At 36.0% G+C, this 21,133-nt stretch overlaps 1 protein-coding gene and 1 long non-coding RNA gene across 2 annotated transcripts; both read right to left on the bottom strand.

Annotated features, from left to right (window-relative positions):
- Window positions 1–4,606: 4,606 nt before the first annotated feature.
- On the bottom strand, window positions 4,607–6,435 carry LOC104115157 (uncharacterized). The gene is made up of 3 exons (XM_009625740.4): window positions 5,657–6,435; window positions 5,364–5,536; window positions 4,607–5,043 (listed from the first exon to the last, which is right to left on the bottom strand). The coding sequence occupies exons 1-3, from the start codon at window positions 6,254–6,256 to the stop codon at window positions 4,866–4,868; spliced, it is 951 nt and encodes a 316-aa protein (XP_009624035.1). The 5' UTR covers window positions 6,257–6,435; the 3' UTR covers window positions 4,607–4,865.
- A 5,061-nt stretch (window positions 6,436–11,496) lies between these two features.
- LOC104115158 (uncharacterized) lies at window positions 11,497–14,742 on the bottom strand. The gene is made up of 2 exons (XR_011414996.1): window positions 14,360–14,742; window positions 11,497–12,072 (listed from the first exon to the last, which is right to left on the bottom strand). It is a non-coding gene; the product is annotated as an uncharacterized lncRNA (long non-coding RNA).
- Window positions 14,743–21,133: the final 6,391 nt, after the last annotated feature.

The following is a 21,133-nucleotide window of genomic DNA, read 5'->3' as shown; positions in this document are numbered from 1 at the left end:
ATACAGCAATATGGAGGTAGCCCAAGTCCATATTGGGCTAATTTTCAAAGAAAGTGGTCCAATCGTAAAGAGCACACGACTGATGGGCCTTAAAGCTATGTTTAGAAACGGACTTTTTTTATTTTTAGTCCGCGCCAGAAACTATTTGCATTTAGTAGCCGAAAAAGTATATAAAATTTATATAATTTTTGGGATTTTTACCTAGCTATACTATATTAGAAACATATTTATCACCTTTATTTAGGTTCCTTATTAATTACTTTGTATATCTGTATTTACAAGTTATATACAAAACCATTAAAAAGAAAAAAATTCAACATCCCTTAATTTTAGCCTGTGTTACAGGACACCCACCCCCCATTTCCAATAACTCCACCTACATTTAAGATTTTGTTTCTTTTTTCTCTCTTTCTTAATAATCATGCAAAATCTCTTTTATTCTTATAAGGGAAACTACCATTTATGTTCATTTATAAGTAGTTCATTACCAAAATTGATCAATTCATAAAATATTACTAATATTAGCCAAATAGCAACAACAAAAAAAATATTTTGCTTTCTTTTGAGTGAGTATTATTAGAATAGATTGGGTACATCTTAAGGAGCTTGAATCTCAATTTTGGGATGATTTGGTGAAGTTTTGAGGTGGTTTGAATTGAAAATTCGAAATAAAAACTAAACACGAAAAAAATGATGTGTATCACATATGTATCATATTTGTATCAATTGTGTATCACACGTATACCTCTGTGTGAGATACATGCGTGATACATGTTTGATACATGTGTCGCAGAAGCAATTTTTTGAACTCGATTTAATTACGAATTTTGATACAAAACCAGTCCAAATCACCTCCAATCTTCCTCAAATTTTGTATATTTATTTATCTACATGTGTTTCAATGAATTTCAACTATACCCATTGAAAAAGTTCTTTTTTTGCTTAGATTTCTAGAATATTAAAAAAAATAATTGTATTTCATCACCTTATTTGCTACCTCATCCATGAAATTTCCTTTCCGTCTTGCATCTAATGTTGAAAAATATGGAAGGAGATTTTTGCATGTGATTCTTCGAGAGAAAGAACCTTATTTATTTGATTTTTTTAATTTTTATATATGCTTGGCTAGTTTTGGTAAGTCTATGACTAATGGTTAGAGGTAGGTAAGTTGAGACTTATTTGGGACATTTGTGTAAGTTTCCCTTTTTATAATCCCCCCCCCCCCCCCCCAAATTTCCAATTATTTCCCTTTTGCAAAGGTTTTCAAAACCAATTTCTCTCTTTCTTACTAATCACCCTAAATTTCTATTTCTTATTGATACAATGCAAACGAAATTTGGAATATTACTCTAGAATCAAGTTGTGGGTAACTTTTGAATCTTGTTTTCTTTCTTTCTAAAATCGTTATTGTACGTGACTTGTATATAATATATCAATACTCAAAACAATATTTGATACAATACGATTATATTAAATTTTTAGTGTAGAGTTGTAATTGAAACTTGAAGAAGATGAAGATCATAATTCTATCACAATTTTTCAAAAATGTATCGCGATTGTATTATTATAATTGTATATGTATCATAATTGTTGCAGGAATTATATTACAAGTGTATGATAATTGTATATTCATTGTATATTGTTACGATCAGTTATGAGTTCGTGACGAATTTCACAGTTTGTATCACAAGTATGATAGTTGTATATTAATTTATTAGTATTGTATCAAGTATTATTTTGGGTATTAATGTACCAGATACAAGTTAGATACAATTATGTTGTAGGCATTGATGTATCACATACAATTCAAATACAATTATCAAACAGTTACAATTATCATACAATTTCTAAATATTTTTTAATAATATAAAGTTGTCGGCAATGGTAGGAAGAGAGAGGATAGCGATTTTGGGTGTAGATTAAGGGATTTTGATGTTAAATAAATAAATTAAAAAAGAAGAGGAAAGGGAAAAAAAGGATTTTTTCCTTCCTATACAATATTTGAAATTTACTTACCAAAATCGTCTTAGTTTTGTATATTACCCACCCTAAACAAGGATTACATATAAATTATATACAATCTATTATTAGTGCCTTAAATTAGGGGATTTAATTATATCATTTTCCTTTTTTCTCTCCTCTTCTCTTTCCTCACTGCCGCCTCTCTCATAAATTTTTCTTTCTTTCTTCATCACTCTCTCTCTCTTACCGTCTCACTCTCTCAATAAGGTAAGCCTAAAAGTTATCTTCTGTCAATCAACCTATTGAAGTAACCTCCAGTTTGTCACTGGTTTGCCCTTTTCTTTTTTACATTGCTACCCTCTAAGTATGAAACTTTAAAAGTGCAAGAATGTTATTGAATTTAAACTTGTGACACTTCGGTTTGTATTGTGTTCTCTTGAAAATCGGATTACCCTGCAGTTTGATAGTCTTTTTCAAGAGATGAATTCAACACCTAGTAAGAAGGTCGTAGGAATTGAACATATATCATAAATATTTGAATTCGAATGGGTTTTCAAAAAACATTATTTGTTTGGATTGGGTGTTGTTGCAAACAATTGAAAATATTGTTTGGAATTTATATCTCAATTTTGAGGGTGTTTGGTGAAGATTAGACTTGATTTTGGCTGAATTTCAGATTGAAACTCGAAGAAGAACACATGACATACCATATACTTACATAATTGTAGTAAAGTTGTATTATAATTGTATGTAAATTGTATTCTGTTGTAGTTATATATATATTTTTTATTTGAATGTTGTATAAAAGTTGAAAATAGTTGTATAATGTATGAATCATCGTATAAAATTTTTATTTTAGTTATCAATACTATCATTTTACATAAAGTTGTTGATATGTGTCAAAATTTGTCCAAAGATTTTACGAGGTTAATAACTATCGTGCGGGGCGAGTAAAGTATTCTGCTTCACTTGATTGGTTACTTACCAAATACACTAATCTATCACAAATTAAAGAAACCTATTTAAATCAACACTAAAATGGATACATCGTACTTAAAATTAATATTATACAATTTGATGATACAACAACATACAAATTTAAAAATAAATTTCATACATATTTAATACAAATTGATTTCTACAACAACATACATTCCAAATAATAAATTTTATACAACTAATTATATAGTATACACTTATTTACAACTTATCTACAACTTTCATACATTATTTTTACCCAATTAAAATACATCTACAACATCATACAACTTAAATACAATTTTCATATAAATTTTATACAATATGTCTTTTGTATATTTTATATATTTTGTATGTGGTGTGTGCTTCTTCCTCTCTAAAATTTCAATCAAAACTCTCTCTTAATACAATTTTGATACATATCAACAACTTTATATAAAAGATAGTATTAATAACTTAAATACAAATTTTATACAACGATTCATACATTATACAACTATTTTTAAACTTTCATACAACAACAACAATAACAATAACCCAGTATAATCTCACTAGTGGGGTCTGGGGAGGGTAGTTTGTACATAGACCTTACCCCTATCATATGGTAGAGAGGTTATTTCCGATAGACCCTCGGCTCCCTCCCTCCAAGAACTCTCCACCTTGCTCTTGTGGTGACTCGAACTCACAATCTATTGGTTGAAAGTGGAGGGTACTCAAAATTCATACAACATTCAAATAAAAAAATATAGTATATAATTACAATAGAATACAATTTATATACAATTATAATACAACTTTACTACAATTTCGTAAGTATATTGTATGTCATGTGTTATTCTTCTTTTTTCTTTTTCGAGTTTCAAATTAAAATTCAGCCAAAATCCAGTCTAATCTTCACCAAACGCCCTCAAAATTGAGATATAAACTCCAAACAATATTCCCAATTGTTTGCAATAACACCCAATCCAAACAAGTAATGGTTTTTGAAAACTCAAATTCGAATTCAAAGCTTTTTAATGGTTGTCAATGGTGGAGAGTCAAACACCTTCAAAATTTATTAATTGATAATTTCAATTTGAACACCAATTGTGCAACGTGAAAGGAAATTTCTAAGTTAAAACTCTATAATTAAATGATTAAAATCTATTGGTGAATTCAAGTAAAAATATATACAACATCAGAGGAAGAAAATTTGAGGAAAGAACAGAGAACGAGAGACAGCGAGAGACGGAGAGAGAGAGAGAGCGCAGGAGGGAGAGTAAACAAAGATGAGAAATAACTAATTCCTTATTCAATTCCTAATATAAAGGGATACTCATTTAAAACTAATTTGTAACGCATATTTTGAGTTTAGGGGAGGAACGCATTTCTCGAGTTTGGCAATGATCGCACTCGAGATGATCTCTCTTTCCAATATGCCAGATTTGTGTGGTTGGCCAGAGTGCTTCTACTTTTTCTTCAGATAGAGTTAACGATTTCGGAGGAAAGCAAAGGCCAGAGTTATTCGTCTTAGGTTAACCAAACAAATTTGGTCCACTGAACATTCAATGGGACACGTTCAAATCCAATATCCAACAGAAAAAAATGGAGGGAAGGTATTCTATGTTAAATTTATAGTCATTAGAGCCTCTTAAGTGTTTTCTGGAGAATTAGTGAGCACTTATCATACTACAGAACAACTAGCTTTATGCTTTATTTCAGAGTAACGAAGTGTACAAATGATATTTCTCGGTTATCATACATCACAAAATTATAATTAGTCAGAACTCTAGTTTTATTAATGCTTGTAAAAGAGACAGGAAGAGAAAACTCTTCGTAGTCGAAACTCGAGAGTAATCTATTTCTTAGCTACTTATATAGTAGTACTATTAGTTATCTAAACAATTTGCTCCAGAGTGTGATTAACATTAGAAGAGACTGCAAATCTAAGAAGCAGCAGTCAAAGGAGGTCGATGAGATGATGCACCAAAGTAGTTCTGGGTTGCTGCTGAATTCCCATTCGGAATACCAAATTGCCTACTTCCCTCGCTTAGTTCTTCTTCCTCGTTCTCGTCCTCTTCTTCAGCATCCCACAAGAATCTAGCATATGAGGCCAGTACATAGCTGCATTAACAATATAGCACCCATTCGTCACGTTAAAAGATAAATGAAGCACGCCACCATAATCCTAACAGGGTCAATTGACACAATTGTGTGATAGTTTGGGCAAATGGACCACCAAGATTTTTCAAGAGAGTAGACAAATAGCATACAAATGTGGTCCATCTATAGTAGAGCTATTCAGGCTGGAATCAGTTGAAGGTTCCATCAATCATTAACATGATAGCAAATAGCAATATCTAATATAGGTGACAACTAGAATCTTTTTACTCATCTAAAGATTTCAAATGTTAAAAAGAAAGAGATGCAGTGCATATGCATACCAGTCATCAGGGTCAGATTTCACGGCTTGATCAAAGTATGTGTGGGCACGACCTGCGTCTTTTTGGGTTTGCCATATTAGATCAGCGTAGAGTGACAACACATTACCATCATTTGGATTTGCTAATATTGCTCTTCCGCAGTACTCCTCGGCTTTTCCTAAATCCCCCTTAACCTGTTTCCCCAATAATTGGCATCAAATGACCCAATAAATCATATTGATAAATGGAGTACTTAACTATTCAAATACATAATTATTCAGAGGCAATGAAACTCTAATCTAGAATTGCCTTACCTCTTTCAAGAATCTGGCATAATTGGCCAGAAGGAGACCATTTCCTGGATTGGCTTCGATCATTTTCTGGTAATAAGCCTCCGTACTCTCATGTCCATGCCAACTATTTGAATCTTGAGAATCCGGTCCATCCCCATCACGTGACCCGCCGCTGCCACCTCCACCGCAAACTCTACCTCCTCCGCCTCCACCTGCACCGCCCGCCACCAGGGACTGCAACACCCTCCCTTTTTCCTCAACAGCCACAGCAGAAGCCTCCTCCTCCGCCTTTCCCAAACCGGAATTCGACAACAATCTCGTCACCTCTGTCGAACCCACTTCTCTCTCTTTTAGCTTCGCCGGCTTCGGCTTCTTTGACCCGTTTTTGTTCTTCTTGGGAAGTACAGCTGGATCTCGGAGGTCCGACTCGCGCATGCACCGGCTGGATGAATGTTTGGTCGGAGATTCATCATGACCAAACGACGTAGACATCGAATGAGATCCAGTCCTAATCAATTGCGGCGTCTGTATTGGTAGCATCTTGTCTGATTCCGGCGACGACCCGCACGAGATTGGTACCCATGAATTCAGTAAAGGACTTGATGAGCTTCTTAATAGCATCTTTTGGATGAGATCAATCGCAAATTAGGTTTTTTAATTTCAGAAATCAGAGTGAGTAACCAAAGGAGTCCCTCCTTTGGAGGAGAGAGTGAGAAGTGGTTGGCTGAGTTGCAACTTGGAAGGTTTTTATAGAAAAAAGAAGATCGCTGATGGAAATAAATCAGAGCCGTTGATTGGCCAAATGGTCCCGAAACCGACAAAAGTCATACAGTATTCGAGTATAAATCTGCACGTTGAATGATATTTAGGTGGTGACTACCATACTGCCGTGGGTCCGGTTCTGCTCAGTGTGCTACAAATAGTTTTGGGGTCTTTACCGGAATAAGTTAGGGATTTTTATCCTCCAATATACTATTTGAAACCTCCTTACATCCCTACTCAAATTTTAATTTAGTGGACATTTGGACGTAAGAATTGTAAAATTTAAAAAAAAAATAAAATTTTTAAAGTAAAAATGGTATTTAAAAATTAGAGTTGTGTTTGGACATGAATATAATTTTGGGTTGTTTTTGAAGTTTTATGAGTGATCTGAGTGAAAAATTTGAAAAATAATTTTTTGGAGTTTTTTAAATTTTTAAAAAATTTCAAAATTCATATTCAAGTGAAAATTGAAAATTTTATGGCCAAACACTGATTTCGAAAAAAAAGTGAAAATATTTCGAAAAAAGTTAAAAAAATTCTTATGTCCAAATGGGCTCTTAATTACATGGTCATATACAATTTATCAAATATATAAATAAATTTTAAATGAGTATCTATTTATATTAGGAATTGAATAAAGGATATCAGTTATTTCCTTATCCCTTTATACTTGCCAGTCTCTCTCTCCGTCTCTCTCCTCGTCTCTCTACTCACCTTCTCTGTTTTTTTCTCCATTTTTTCTTCATTTAATGTTCTCTGTTTTTTATGCTTTCTTGTTGTATAGAGTTTTAATGGAATTCATCAATGGATTTCAATCGTTTTAACTTAGCAATTTTCTTTCATGTTACACAATTGGTGTTCAAATTGAAATTGCCAATCAATAAATTTTGAAGGTATTTGACTCTCTAACATTGACAACCATTAAAAAGCTTTAAAGCTTTGAAATCGAATTTGGGTTTTCAAAAACTATTATTTATTTGTATTGGGTGTTGTTGCAAACAATTGGGAATATTGTTTGGAGTTTATATCTCAATTTTGAGGGTATTTTGGTGAATATTAGACTTGATTTGGGTTGAATTTCATATTGAAACTAGAAGAAGAAGAAGAAGAAGAAGAAGAAGAAGAAGAAGAAGAAGAAGAAGAAGAAGACATGACATACAATATACTTACGAAATTATAGTAAAGTTATATTATAATTATATGTAAATTATATTCTGTTGTAGTTATATATATATTTTTATTTGAATGTTGTATGAAATTTGAAAAATAATTGTATAATGTATGAATCGTTGTATAAAATTTATATTTAAGATATCAATACTATCTTTTTACATAAAGTTGTTGATATGTATCAAAATTGTATTAAGAGAATAAGTTTTGATTGGAATTTTAGAGAGGAAGAAGCACACACCACAGACAAAATATATACAAATCAGATACAAAATATATACAAAAGACATATTGTATAAAATTTATATAAAAATTATATTTTAAGTTGTATGATAATGTAGTTATATTTAATTGGGTAGAAATAATATATGGAAGTTGTAAATAAGTTGTATAATATATAATTAGTTGTATGAAATTTATTTTTACTATGTATGTTGTTGTAGATATTCAAATTTGCATTAAATTTGTACGAAATTTATTTTTAATTTGTATGTTGATGTACCATATATTGTTCTTAGAGATAGGGATTTTATGTCTTTAGTTTGAATATAAATATGCAATGAAATTTAGATTCAGTAGAAGTTCTCTTTTAGATTGTGCTGATGAATAATTGTTGATTCCTTGGGAAACATAATTGTTGTAATTTAGTAGTGTAAGTGTTCTATAAAATGCCAAGCTTAAAGTAATCCAACATGTCACTCATATTGAACTACCATTGTACCTCCTCTTTTGGAATTCCTGCTAGTGTATTCTAAGTGTAGTCTTGTTCACAATAATTCTTATGATGGCATAAAAGAAAAAGAAGTTATGAACAACAGAAATGATATTGTAAAAAGTACTCCTAGTAAGTGTGAAATAGGATTATTTAGCAATTGGTTTTCAACTGCGTGCATTGTAGCGTATGACTATCAGCTTCGTAGTACGTAGTTTAAGAAATGGAACTGGTGTTTTAGTTGAATATGATATTCTTCGTAAAGTTGGCTTATAAATTCTCTTACATCATTTAGCCATTTTTGGCTCCATAGTTTCATCCATCTCCATATATGTAGTTTTGGCATATTGCAAGTATCATTAACATGAAGTCCTATAAACAGAACCACGAGTATTGGACTATCATTCATTTTAGTTGATTGCATATCTTGATGTCACCAAAATAGTGTACCACTTCCGAATCTCAAGACTTAGATCACCGACTGTATTTCTTTAATAGCTGAACAGTGTCCTAAGGTGGAAGAAATTACTGTAATTACTTGATTTGTTTTGTGAAAAATGTTGATTGTTGGGAGTATTTTTGGTCCCAATATTCTGGAGAGAAAGGGGAGAGAGGAGAGAAAAAAGGAAAACTGTGTAACTAAATCCCTTGATTGAAGGCACTAATAATGGATTGGAAGCCTTTTAAGGTGGAATGTATATAATTTGTAAGTAATCCTTGTTTAGGGCGGGTAATATACAAAATTAGAATACTTTTGGTAAATAAGTTTTAAATATTGCATAGGAACGAAAAATTCCCAATAAATTATCCCACAATTAATTATTTCGGGATATTCTAGATTGTTATCTCATAGGGATAAAGAAAATATTACAATCTCGGAATAATTAATTTAAAATTAATTATATCGGGATTTTATTCCATAAAATCATCTTAAATTTAACTCGAAATTAAATATCCCTCAGTCTCCTGTTCCAAACGAGCTCTAAATGGTTTGATAATAGGAAAGATGGTGTAGCTATGAGATTTTAGAGCGGTCGATGATCATATGCGTTTGCACCAACTTTATGCTGCATACTCGGGCCAAATTAGTCGTAGTGACACTTTTAGAGGGGCAAAGTCGTAAGTAGCAAGGGAAGTAGAGGAAAAATAGGAAAAACTTTTAGTGGTATAGAAATTGTAACTTGCAATTTAAGTTTTTAAATATTTTTGTGAGATAAAGAAAGACGTATTTCCCTATAAGCTATGTTAATATTAAAACACCACATCTTAGAGGATGAAAGACGAGATGATATTTTGGAACAGGGTGGCTCCACCTTTCTCAAATGATTGGATCCTCGCAGTGAAGTGAGCCCAGAAGTCACAGAAATACAAATTACACAGATTATTTTTGCAGGTTGAAAACGACTAGCACAAGCAGTTCCTCCTCAATTTCTCTTTTCGTAAAGTTACCATTGATGGACGTCAAAGCACAAAAATCTATGGAGTTTTATACTAGTGGAACAGTTCAAAGACTCCAGAGTTCCTTCAATTATTCTTACCCGGATTCCGTCTGAATATAAATAGGGATTATTTTGGGGTTTCTTCCTTTGATGGGATCTAATCAACAAATGACACGAATAATAAATTGCAGTAAAAGGAGGTCCCTGTTGCCAATTTACAATATAACCAAACGCGTTCAATAGAGACAATCATAACACACCAGTAATACACTACTAGTTGGTTGCTTAGGATTTTCGCTAGCAGTCATCAATCATGCAGTGGAATGCCAAATTCAGGTACCAAAAGGGGGCCACTGCCCTGTCTTTAACTAAAAGAATTTACCTATCTTCTCTTCTCTTCTCCTCTTCTTTCGTTACCAGAGGAAGCTGGTCCTGCTTTTTGTGTACAGACGGAATTTTTTACGAACTTCCTTCACTAAGAGTTTCCACTTCCATCCACACCTCCATATCAACAGGGACCGATCCAGTATTGAGAGTTTTATGTGAAACCCCACAAAAATCTCAACAAATATTTAAAGGGAAAATGAGTTTAGTGCTAAGAACGTCTAAATTCAAACATGTCAAGTTTAAATATCTGCCTTTACATATCAAGAGTTCAAACGAATGTGCTCAACATAAAAGCAGGCAAGTTATGCTCTTTCACACCCAAATTCACGATCTAATACAATACTAATGAACTTTCTCTTTCACTTCCTACATGGCCTTGTAATAAACCATAATTGCCGTCATTCACACAAAACTCTGTATACCCAGTATGCCGACGCCATAGCCTGAGGACTCCACGAGAGTTTAAAAACGTGTATTGTGCTTGGTTCATCAAGTTATCAAATTTCCACTCGCTTGCAGAAGGGAAAACCGAAAAGAGAAGAATAATTGCCAGTGCATAGAGAGATGTTTATTTTCTCATTTATAATTTCAGAGGCATAGACATACTAAGCAGAAAGGATGAGAAGTGTTAAAACAACTCTAGGACAGCTTACATCCCCAGCTGTGTTTCTTGTTTGTTGCATTCAAATAGCAACATCTAGAATTTGGTATTTTGGAAACAACCTCTCTACCCATTGGGTAGGGGTAAGGTCTGCGTACACTTTACCCTCCCCAGACCCCACTTGTGAAATTTTACTGGGTTGTTGTTGTTGTTGTATTAGCAAGACTTATTTGAATAAGAGTACTAAACCACCTTACTCAGGAATCATGATGCTGTGCAAGTCTTGTACATTCATCACTAGTCGGGGAGAGGAAAAATAGCTCCGATGAGAAAAGAAAATACACACCACATTCACCAAGGAAAAGACACTAATAGTTGCTTCAGCTCATTAGATGACAATTGCTCCAAATTCTTCTTTCACCAAAAGAAAAAAGGGGGTTGAATATTTCTACACTAAGATATATTGTAACAAAATCTACATTTCCTTCACAAGGATGAAGGCCACTACCATATGTTTCTCCATATCATACCATACAGATAGCGCTGGAGGAATTAATCTTTACTTACTCGTTCTCATATCACGGTTGAAAAAAGTAAGGAAAGAGCAAGAAGCTTGCAGTTTTCAGAGACATGAGTATTTCTAAAACTGATATTTCAAAACTTCCTACAGGGAACTACTTTAAAACACTAGGTTAAGCTAAGTAGTTGTGGTACCTGATAGCCAACGACATTCTTATTATTTAGGATTTCTTTTCAATTCAATCACACACACGCCACAAGACAACAAAGAGAAGGAAAAGTCTGCTTTGCTTTTGGAACAAAAAAATCTCATAAATTCTTGAACAAGACAGGGCAAAGTATTCTTCTATCCAAGAGAGCAGAATATAGGGAGCACTGTAATAGACTCGAATATAGGGAGCACCGTAATAGACTCTAATTCCATATAATTGAACAGCAAATTTTGCTCTCAAAGCCCTATAGTAGAAGCTTAAGAATCGCAGCATGAATGAACTAATGCTAGCTGGGCTAACAGGGAGCTCTATACTACCTTTAAGTGAAGCAGACAGAACGATCTCCATGTTTCAGTAACACTAAACTACCGAACACACTAAATCCTTTCTTTTTTTCTTTCTTCCCTTTGCTCCCCATGTTTTACATTAACATGTAGACAGCATAAGGAGTAAATCGTACAAGACACCATAAAGAAACTTCTTACAATTTTATCTTCTAAATCGAGAACCCTTGTTTGGTCTGCCATCATTCTTCCCATCCCACACAGAATACCAGAAGAAAAGTGACATCCAGAATAATACAGCAAAAAAGATCTGCATGGTGTCTTGCGCTTTGGAGAAAGATTCCACGATACCTGATTCAGAAATTTAAACATTTGTCAGGGATCCGTAACAATATGAGTACTGTCACAGCATACACTCAAGGAAAAAGAGAGTTCCATTAGTTTCAGAAGAAAAGTAAACAGTACCAAAGTTACTGGCATCAATCATTACACCTTCCCAGATTATCACTTAAGTCTGATGCTTGACCATCAGTATCTCATATACTAAACAATAATCGATTAATAAATAATTTGCAAGACGATCCCTTTAGTAGAGAAAATACAGCAAAAACAAGCTCGCACAGCAGAAAAGCTATGCTAAGCCAGTAACTTAATAACGCGAGATGAAATTTCAGGCGATATTTTAAGGTTAACAATTTTTTGTCCGTCAGTTGCTAATCCTGATCAATTCTAGTCATTGGAACGTGTCACTAACAATGTATTAAGTAGCTGCCAGATATTTTTACCTGGATTCGACCCCAAACATAAACCCCCACCCCCACCCACCACCACACACACACACACAACAAAAAAAAGGAGGAACAAGAAAAGGGTATCAAAATATTTGTTTCAGGTTATTGAGCAAGTGACACAAATCATTCATTGGATAATTACTCTCTTTTTTTAAGCCAATGATCGTTTCATCCAGGTCATTTCATAAATAGTTAAAAAGCATCCCAAAATATAAGTGCACTGGTCAAAATTCATTAATGACGATAGTGTTCAGCTCATTCCAACCATTAACCTCCACGTTATGACATATGTTTTGTTTTTGTCATCGTGTTTCTCAATCTCCTCTGATGATTAGCATCCAAGTATCCATGTATCTTGCAGAACGAACATTTGGTTGTCCATTTAGGAGATCATTTGCTGCACTGTATCCAGAAATGCCACAGAGCTACGGTACATGGACGCTTGTGAAGGTATAAGATATGGGTGGGATTATTTATCACCTAATACTTAGGATTCAGGGGGATTTAGTTTTCTAAATATCCTGTATTTTTATTACTTGCTATCAGTGCTCCTTCCATCCTTTCTTTAGCCGAGGGTCTACCGGAAACAGTCTCTCTGCCCTTCCAGGGTAGGGGAAAGGCTGCGTACATCGTATCCTCCCCAAACCCCACTTGTGGGAATACACTGGGCTGTTGTTATTATATTTACTTAGGATTCAGGGAACAGGAATGAGTATAGGTATGTTCGGATCGTCTAATAAATGTACAAGAATAAATTGAAAAGACATCGAACCAAAATAAATAATTTTATTCCATAAGCATATCTCATGCAATAACAAAATATTCTAATACTTAATGCAATTCTTTTTCTTTTTCTTTTTCCTTTTTTTTTGGGGTGGGGGGTGGTTGCCAGGAAATCCATGAGGGATAATGGGCTCGCCCCTCTACCCTTCTCCGCTTAAATACCAGATTTTTGACTGTGGCAAGGTTCAAACCCATGATGTACCTAACCTACACATCACGCATTGCGCTCTTACCATCAGACCAAAGCCCTGGGGGTAATATTTTGCAGTTATACGTGTATATGTATAGAGTATGTATGTTAACCGGATAAAAAAAACCACGGAAACCTATGCTTCTTAGTTCCTTGGCCGCCAACGCACCCTGGAAGAATTGATCAAATCTGGTATGTACCACACACCCACATCCATGTTGTATCAGTGCAGCAGGGGGTATTGAAGGATTCATATAAATATGCAAGATAGCTCTATAGTTGTTACTACCCTAAGCCAAGGTGCATTCTTTCTAACAGCTTCCATCTTTAAATATGAAGCAACAGATAGTTGAAACTGAAAGTAATGACATTATACATGAAAAACTTTTCGAAGTTGAAGAAAGATGCTTACAAGATTAGCAAAGCATCAACATATACTAATGTGAAGACGTGGTAAAATTGCTCCTAAGACATCTTAATTTTCAGATAAATTGCATCAAATTTTGATCTTGAAAAGAATAGCTCGAAAATATATCAAGCAAGAAACATAATCTCCTTTCCTTATCCCCTAGGTGATTAAGAATTAGTTACAAGTCATTACATAATTTTGCAAGGAATTGGCAATAAATGAATCTACTTCCCAACAGATATTATATCTAACAGAGATGGTATATTGAAGCTAAAACCTCGTCTAAGAATATAGTTCATGATATGAATCTTGTTTCAAACACAGCAGTAGTTCTTACTAAAAGATACTACTCCAATAAGTAGTAGCATCAAAGTCAAATTTAGCTATTGATAGCGGTTTAATCTGAAGCAATAAATAGGAAAACAAAAAATTCAATACAAATACAAGAAAATGAGCTACGAATACCTGGAGATGAGGATGAGTCTTCTTCGTTATTGGGTGGGTCGGTTTGTGGAGGCGAAGGTGGGCCGGAACTGGTAGCCCGGCAGCGACAGAATGACGTGTTAGGATAAGAAGAGGATTGGGTTATTGAGCTTTGTGGATATAACATAAAAGAAGAGAAACGAAGGTTAGAGGTGGTGGTGATAGTGGTGGAGTGCGAAGACAGGCGCTGTGGCGTTACGGAATTAACGGCGGAGGTGGAAACATTTGGCGGGGAACGGTGAATGTTCTTGAGAGAAACCAAAGATTTCATTTTGGTGTTTCGTTACAGGAATTTTGGAATCTGATCGGAAGCAAGTCATTTACATTCAAAACTAGCACACTCGGACTAATTTGGGACACGTCTTCCTACGCTTTGTTTGGACGGTTGTATCTATAGTATTGTTAAATATAATCTTATTTTAACTATTATTTTAATTTTATTATATCTTATGATTAAATTCGATATTATATATTGATAAGAATCCATTTTATATAATAATTAATTTGGTGTGGTTGCATAGTTATTTATTTTTACTCGTCTTACTCTTACTATAATTCTATTTCTCTTCATTCTATCTTTTTAATAATTATTTTACCTCATACTCTATTTTTTCATAATATTATATATCGATTAAAATTGCTGGTGTATAATTATTTATCCGTAAAATGGTACAATTGAATTTATACGCGGTTTCTAGACAAATAAATTAATTTGATCCTAAAATAATAAAATAATCGAAGAGTTATGCAATACTTTGCCTTAAGATATAGACGAAACAGCAAAAGCAACAGTTTCGGGAACAGGATTTGCGGGCACAACAACAACGAAATTAAAAAGTAAGAAGATAAGATTGTATTGAGCTTTGTATAAAATGTAGCGTAAGTTTGCCAGAAAATTCGTGTCCTTTACAATGACAACTAAGCTCACTATTTATAGTTATGAAGAAGGTTCTAGGATTGTGCCCTTCTTTAATGTCAATTATGAGGGACATTGATGAAGATGTAACGGTAACATAAATGTCAAATTCTCTGTAACGGGTAATTGCTCTTAATGCCATAGAATATTCTCTATTAAATGCTACCGGGCGTAGAATATTTATCACATCTTTATGAGCGTTATTCTTTCTGGTGACAAACGAAGCAACTGTCTTCGGTCTTTAGCCATCCCCGTCTTGGGTCCCACGTGTCCCTTTTTTGGACGACCAAGTGTCACTGCATATTTTACCCTATACAGATAGTCCTCTGCTTTCCGATGACATAACTTTGTGTTACCGGAAAGTTGGTAGAAACACTCTTTTGGCGGGAAGTACTATAATTCCCTCTGAAGGCTTCTCACGATTGATTAGACACATATCTCTCCGCATTTAATGCCCCAAACACGCGTCATCTCATGATTCAACACAACTTTTGTTGATTATCGAGGTAATTATGGCCATGAATTTAGCCGCCAAAACTTTTACTTATACGTATCAACCTTCTCCCTTATACTTTATAATCTTTCAAGCTTCCCTTATCTAACTTGCATCTTGCTCTTCACCTTTCCTCTAATTCTCTTAGTACAAAAAATCTTCTTCTTCTTCCAATACAATGGCTTCTTCCTCAAAGCGTACCGGCTTTTCAAAGGGCAAGAACAAGGCTGAGGACTCTGCTCCTCCAACGGTGGACTCCATCATCCCTAGAAGTCTTATTACCACAAGAGACTTCAAAGAGAAATTTTCTACTGCTAACTCTCGTACATGGGCCGTCAGCAGGTATCTTTCTTCCATATGTCCTTCTAGCATTCCTGCTGTGAAGGAAGACTGCCACTGCCATGACTTGGACATTATTGCTCCTGACCTATCGGAGTGAGTCACCTTACCCAAGGAGGGTTTTACATATTTTTACACGTATCCCTTTACTTTGGGTGCATTCTCTTTGAACGGAGAGCTTGACTCCATGATTGCGGAGTTTTGCCTCCGCTACCAACTGTGTTTGGCACAAGTAAGTTATTCTGTGTGAAGGACGGTTGCTTGCATTCGACGTTTGTGCCAGGAGACTGGAGATGAGCTAAACTTAGCTCATATGATGAATCTCTATTCTCCCAAAATCTTCTGCAGGGGAATGATAAACCTATGCAAGCGTGGTCACCATGCTCTATTGTCTAGCATGGATGATGACAACGATCGTGGATGGGTGGAACGGTTCATTACAGCTGTCACCAATGACATCATTCCAGCAATGGCTCCAACCTTTTCGGCCGCTTGGAACCGCACTCGTAAGCTTTTTGTTTAATATTTCCTTTTACTGAATATTTTTCTATAGCCGAATTGATCCTCCATCCTTCGCCTTTTTCAACAACTCGATGGATCCCACCTATGGTTGAAGGTTTGGATCGGTGGGTATAAAAGATCTTGGATGTTACGACGCTAGAGACTCGCTTGTGGAAAGAGTTGGCCCCTAAATACGGGTGGAAGGCCAAGAATCATGGTAGTTCAAACTCACTTTGTTTCGATTTTTCATGTGTAGAACTTGATTGATCCCTTCTAACCTGTCTTATGAAATTAGGTCTACCTGCGAGCTCTGTTGTTGTTCTCGAGGAGAATGTCTTGGCTGATCCTGCTGATGCAGCGAGGCTGCTTCAGGAGGCGCTTACTCGAACATGTGTCTTCGGGCCTGCTTCAGGAGCAAATGTTTCTTTATGGAGTCCCTGACTGGAAAACAAACAACCAAAGAGAAGATGCTCCTCCGCAGCCGGGGAAAAAAATAAGAGGGCGAGGACCGATGCCCCCGAGTCATCTCCGGTAGAGATGGTGACTGGCCCTCTTTTCGGGCCGGTCATAGATGCCGTGACGATCGACGATGATGAAGAAGCTAGTGATGAGGGAGCTTCTCTACATAGAAGACGACGATCCTCATCATCTCAACAGGATGCTCGGCCCGTTGAGATAACTACACCAACCGAGGACGATGCCTCGACACTTTGGGGAGAGTTTGATTTAGTAGATAATGTCAACTCCCGTTTTCGGGCCCCAATTGCTGTGCTCAGTATTGCGAGGCTGAGTACCAGGTCCCTGCCGCCTTTGGTTGGCGAGCAACCAACAACCAGCACTGGATTTGATGCAGCTGCTTCTCATTCTTCAACTCCATCAGCTTCATCTCCAATTTTACCAACACCAGCAACTGCTATATCATTTCCATCTTCATCCACCCTTCCATCAACAATTGCTACAACACCTCCACCGGCCGTACTTGACCATGAAGAAGGTGTTCCTCTTCCATAGTCCCCAATTCATGGGAATTTGGGGCAAAATTATGCTGCCCCTTCTGAAGATCCACAAAGGAGGAGGAATGCTACTCTTTAGGTCTCCACCGGATGTAAATTGCTATCCCGGGCGGTGGAGCTTGCTAATTATCTAAAGCCTTTGGCTTCAGAGAAAGACTGGAAAAGATTCAGGCACTCTCGGGAGAGTGTTTGTTGAACAACGCCATGCACAATGCTATAGCAGTACGTTCTTTTCTTCCTTTATTACTCCTTCTATTTTTGGGTATGAACACATCCTGAATTTTACCCTTATTACTTTATAGGCCAACTTTCTTGCTTCCGAGGGCCTTCATAGGTTGATTCGTGAAAAGGAAGAGATTACCTCCGCATGGGATCAGCTTTTGGCAGAGCGGGAGCAACATGTCGCTCACCTTTCGGAACTGGAAGCCAAAGTTGTTGAGGTTGTTGTATTGGAGGCTCGTTTGCAGCAAAACGAGCAAGAAATGGTAACCCTTAGCCAAATGGGCTAAAGTCCATAACACCGTTTTTGCTGCAACCGAACGTGAGGCTGCTTCCGCTGAAAGAGTGATCAACTTAGAGGCGGCCTTGAACCCCTAAATTGAAGAGCTTGCTGCTATGGGGGCGAAACACGCCCAGCTGGAAGAGAAGTATAGGAAAACTATCGAGCATAATAGGCTTTTTAGTTCAACTGCCTGTGACCTTGATGTTAGCCTCACATCTGCTAGGTCCACCCGGGAAAACCTTTCTGCCGAGGTATCCCAACTCAAAGAAGAACTTAAGCACCGAGCAGCTTCCCTCGTTATTGAGAAAACTTACGCTATGTACAACATGAGGAGAAAAACCTTAGAAGAGGCCAAAACTGGTGTAAATATTAAGCCATTGGTGGGTCCGTCTACTTCTCCCGGGGGCGCGAACACTTCTCTTCCTACTGGTTCAGGAGATACTGCAATTTAGCTTTTCTTTTCTTTTCCCAATTCCTATACCTGTGCCATTTTGACATATTTTTGTAAATAAAAATATCTTTTGCTCAAGTATTATTTGAGTCTTCCTTTCATTTGAATATTCATGCAAGTCTTTAATCTTTGCATTTTCTTACTTTTGCTTAAGAATTTAGCGCAAGCTTTTCTGTTTTGCGTCTTATTATATGAAGCCTTGGGTGTATTCTCCCCGAAATCATTTTGGATTTGGGCATCAGCCCTTTTTTATGAGGGCTTTGATAAGTATTTACGCAAGTTTACTTTTTGCGTCCTTTCGTCTACGGCTTCGGGCGTATCTTTCCCCGAAGGCATTTTGATTCCGGGCATAAATTCTTCCGGAATCAACCTTTTAACATAAGAATTTTTATAATAGAGGGCCCTATTATGTTTACGGTGCTCTTGAAGAGGACGTCTCCTGTTCATTATGGCACTACCATTTGAAATATTTGTTTAACTTTCAAATGAAAAAGTAAGTTAATTCATTGTTCACATAAGAAACAAGATAAAAACAAAAGGATTTCATTTATTCCTTCTATTTTCAAAAAGTACATAAGCATTTGCTATGCTGAAAAGAGATTGCCAGTACTTGTGGCTAACTTGTACAACTTGTTTCTACGGGGCTGGCCGCGCAGTCCCCGGTCCCGATGATGCAATTATATTTCCGATTTTTGGTTTCTCGGTCGACGTGGCAGTCATTGTTACCGTATCCTCATACCATTCCCCCTAGTGTTCGAATGCGTAGAGTGCGAATTGGAACACTGGATGTCTTGTACCTTCGAAGATTCCACTAATGCATTGCTCGTGAACGATCAGGTAACCTTTGCTCAATAGCAAACTTAACTTCCCGGTGGAAATTTTCTACAGAGCAAAAGATTATCTAACCATCCCTGAGTGGATCTTTGTTTGCGTGCCTTGATATTAAAGGTCTTATTGTTGCTCTCTTCGTAGTATGCTTTATGTTGCTTCCTCGTTAAAAACCTTGCCAGAAAAACCCAATTGGGACAAAAACTGAACGAAGGGAAAAAGAGTGCAACACATACTTTCTGATCGGATAATGTTCATCAGCAATAATATCTTTTGAGGTGTGCCACGTTCTAATTGTTGGGAAAATTTTCTCCATTTTGGTTTTCCAACTCGTATGAGCCTTTTGATCTCGTCCAAGTCACACCTCTATTTGAGTTATGAAACGGTCGATGCAATAGTAATACCCAACAGAGAGTCGGGGTCGAATTTCACAGGGAGCTATATGAATGGGATTTAGAAGTATATATTGTGGTGGATGAGCTTGAACTATCTTAAATTGCACTTTCACAAGATTTGGTTGATTCTAGATCTAATTTAAACTAAGATTGCAAGATAAATAATTAAAACTAAGAAATTATTTTTGTTGTTGTTTTCAAATAATGTAAAAGGCCTAGGGCTATGACCTTCACCTAGGTGTTTGCCTAATGGGTTGTAAACTGTAAAGCTTGTTTCGTTGGTCGGGGTGTATTATAGCTATCAACACTCAAGTACCAACTCAATACCTCTCGGTAAGAGAGTGATTTTGTCCAGTTTGGCTTTCTCAAGTCCAAATGGGTATTGAACAAAACAATTGATAAAATGCTCAAGTCGGGTTTTACTATCTCTAGGTTCAACCCTTTAATTGGGACTATCAATCTTTTGATTTTATCCCAAATTATTTTTAGCCAAGTTTTTCTAGACTAAGTCTCTCTTTCTCAAGAAGAGACCAAGTCAATTAGGCATGAGATAATGTTTGCAATCATTAAATCTTCAAATAAAAGCAAAAACAAGGCTAGATAATCAACACTCAACCATAAACAAGCAATAAATCAAACACCCATTAGGTTTACACACTAGGGTTGGGTCACAACCCTAGTTAGAAATCTAGCTACTCATAATGGGTATAGAAGAAAATAAAGAAGAAAAGATGATAAAACTCATATTGCAAGATTAAAAGATAAAAATCCAATGTTAAATCACCAAAGTAAGCTAAATTTTCCTAAAGGGGCAAGTAAAAACGGCTACATGACTTTCAATATTCAAAACTTAACCTAATTTCGTGAAAGTAGTCTATTTATACAAAGCTGAAATTTTCAGATAAAATTGCCCTTTTGGAGGTTCTACGGCCGCACAATTATATGTGCGGTCCGCACTTCTCTTCAGATCTTGACATGAGTTGACTATGAAGCCGCACAATTCTAGATTGCGGCCGCATCTCTTATGTTTTGCGGTCCGCACAATTCTGGGTGCGGCCGCACTGGGCTCTTCTACGGACCGCACATTTCCTGAGTGCGGTCGCAGTGCGGTCCGCATTTCTTCTTGAGCTTGAAATGAAAATCTCTGAACTTTGGCTCTTACGTAGCTTCTGCGGCCGCACAATAATTGTACGGTCCGCACTTTGCACTGGGGCTCTGTTGATTTTCCTTCACATTTTGCGGCCGCAGATAGAAATCTACGGTCCGCACTTGAGCTTCTGTGCCTGATTTTTTTTCTTGTTCAGATCACTCCTTCTTG

The sequence above is a fragment of the Nicotiana tomentosiformis genome, chromosome 3 (genome assembly GCF_000390325.3).
Source record: "Nicotiana tomentosiformis chromosome 3, ASM39032v3, whole genome shotgun sequence".
Classification (NCBI taxonomy): Eukaryota; Viridiplantae; Streptophyta; class Magnoliopsida; order Solanales; family Solanaceae; genus Nicotiana; species Nicotiana tomentosiformis.
Note: the sequence above shows the minus strand (reverse complement) of the source record. Positions and strands in the feature narration are given on the sequence as shown.

What these genes read in the sequence shown, in the direction of transcription:
- LOC104115157 (XM_009625740.4), bottom strand. Translation starts at nt 6,256, where the DNA reads ATGCTATTAAGAAGCTCATCAAGTCCTTTACTGAATTCATGGGTACCA. An exon ending in ATGCCAGATTCTTGAAAGAG is followed by an intron (nt 5,537 to 5,656) that starts GTAAGGCAATTC and finishes TTGGGGAAACAG; the next exon opens with GTTAAGGGGGATTTAGGAAA. An exon ending in AAATCTGACCCTGATGACTG is followed by an intron (nt 5,044 to 5,363) that starts GTATGCATATGC and finishes TTGTTAATGCAG; the next exon opens with CTATGTACTGGCCTCATATG.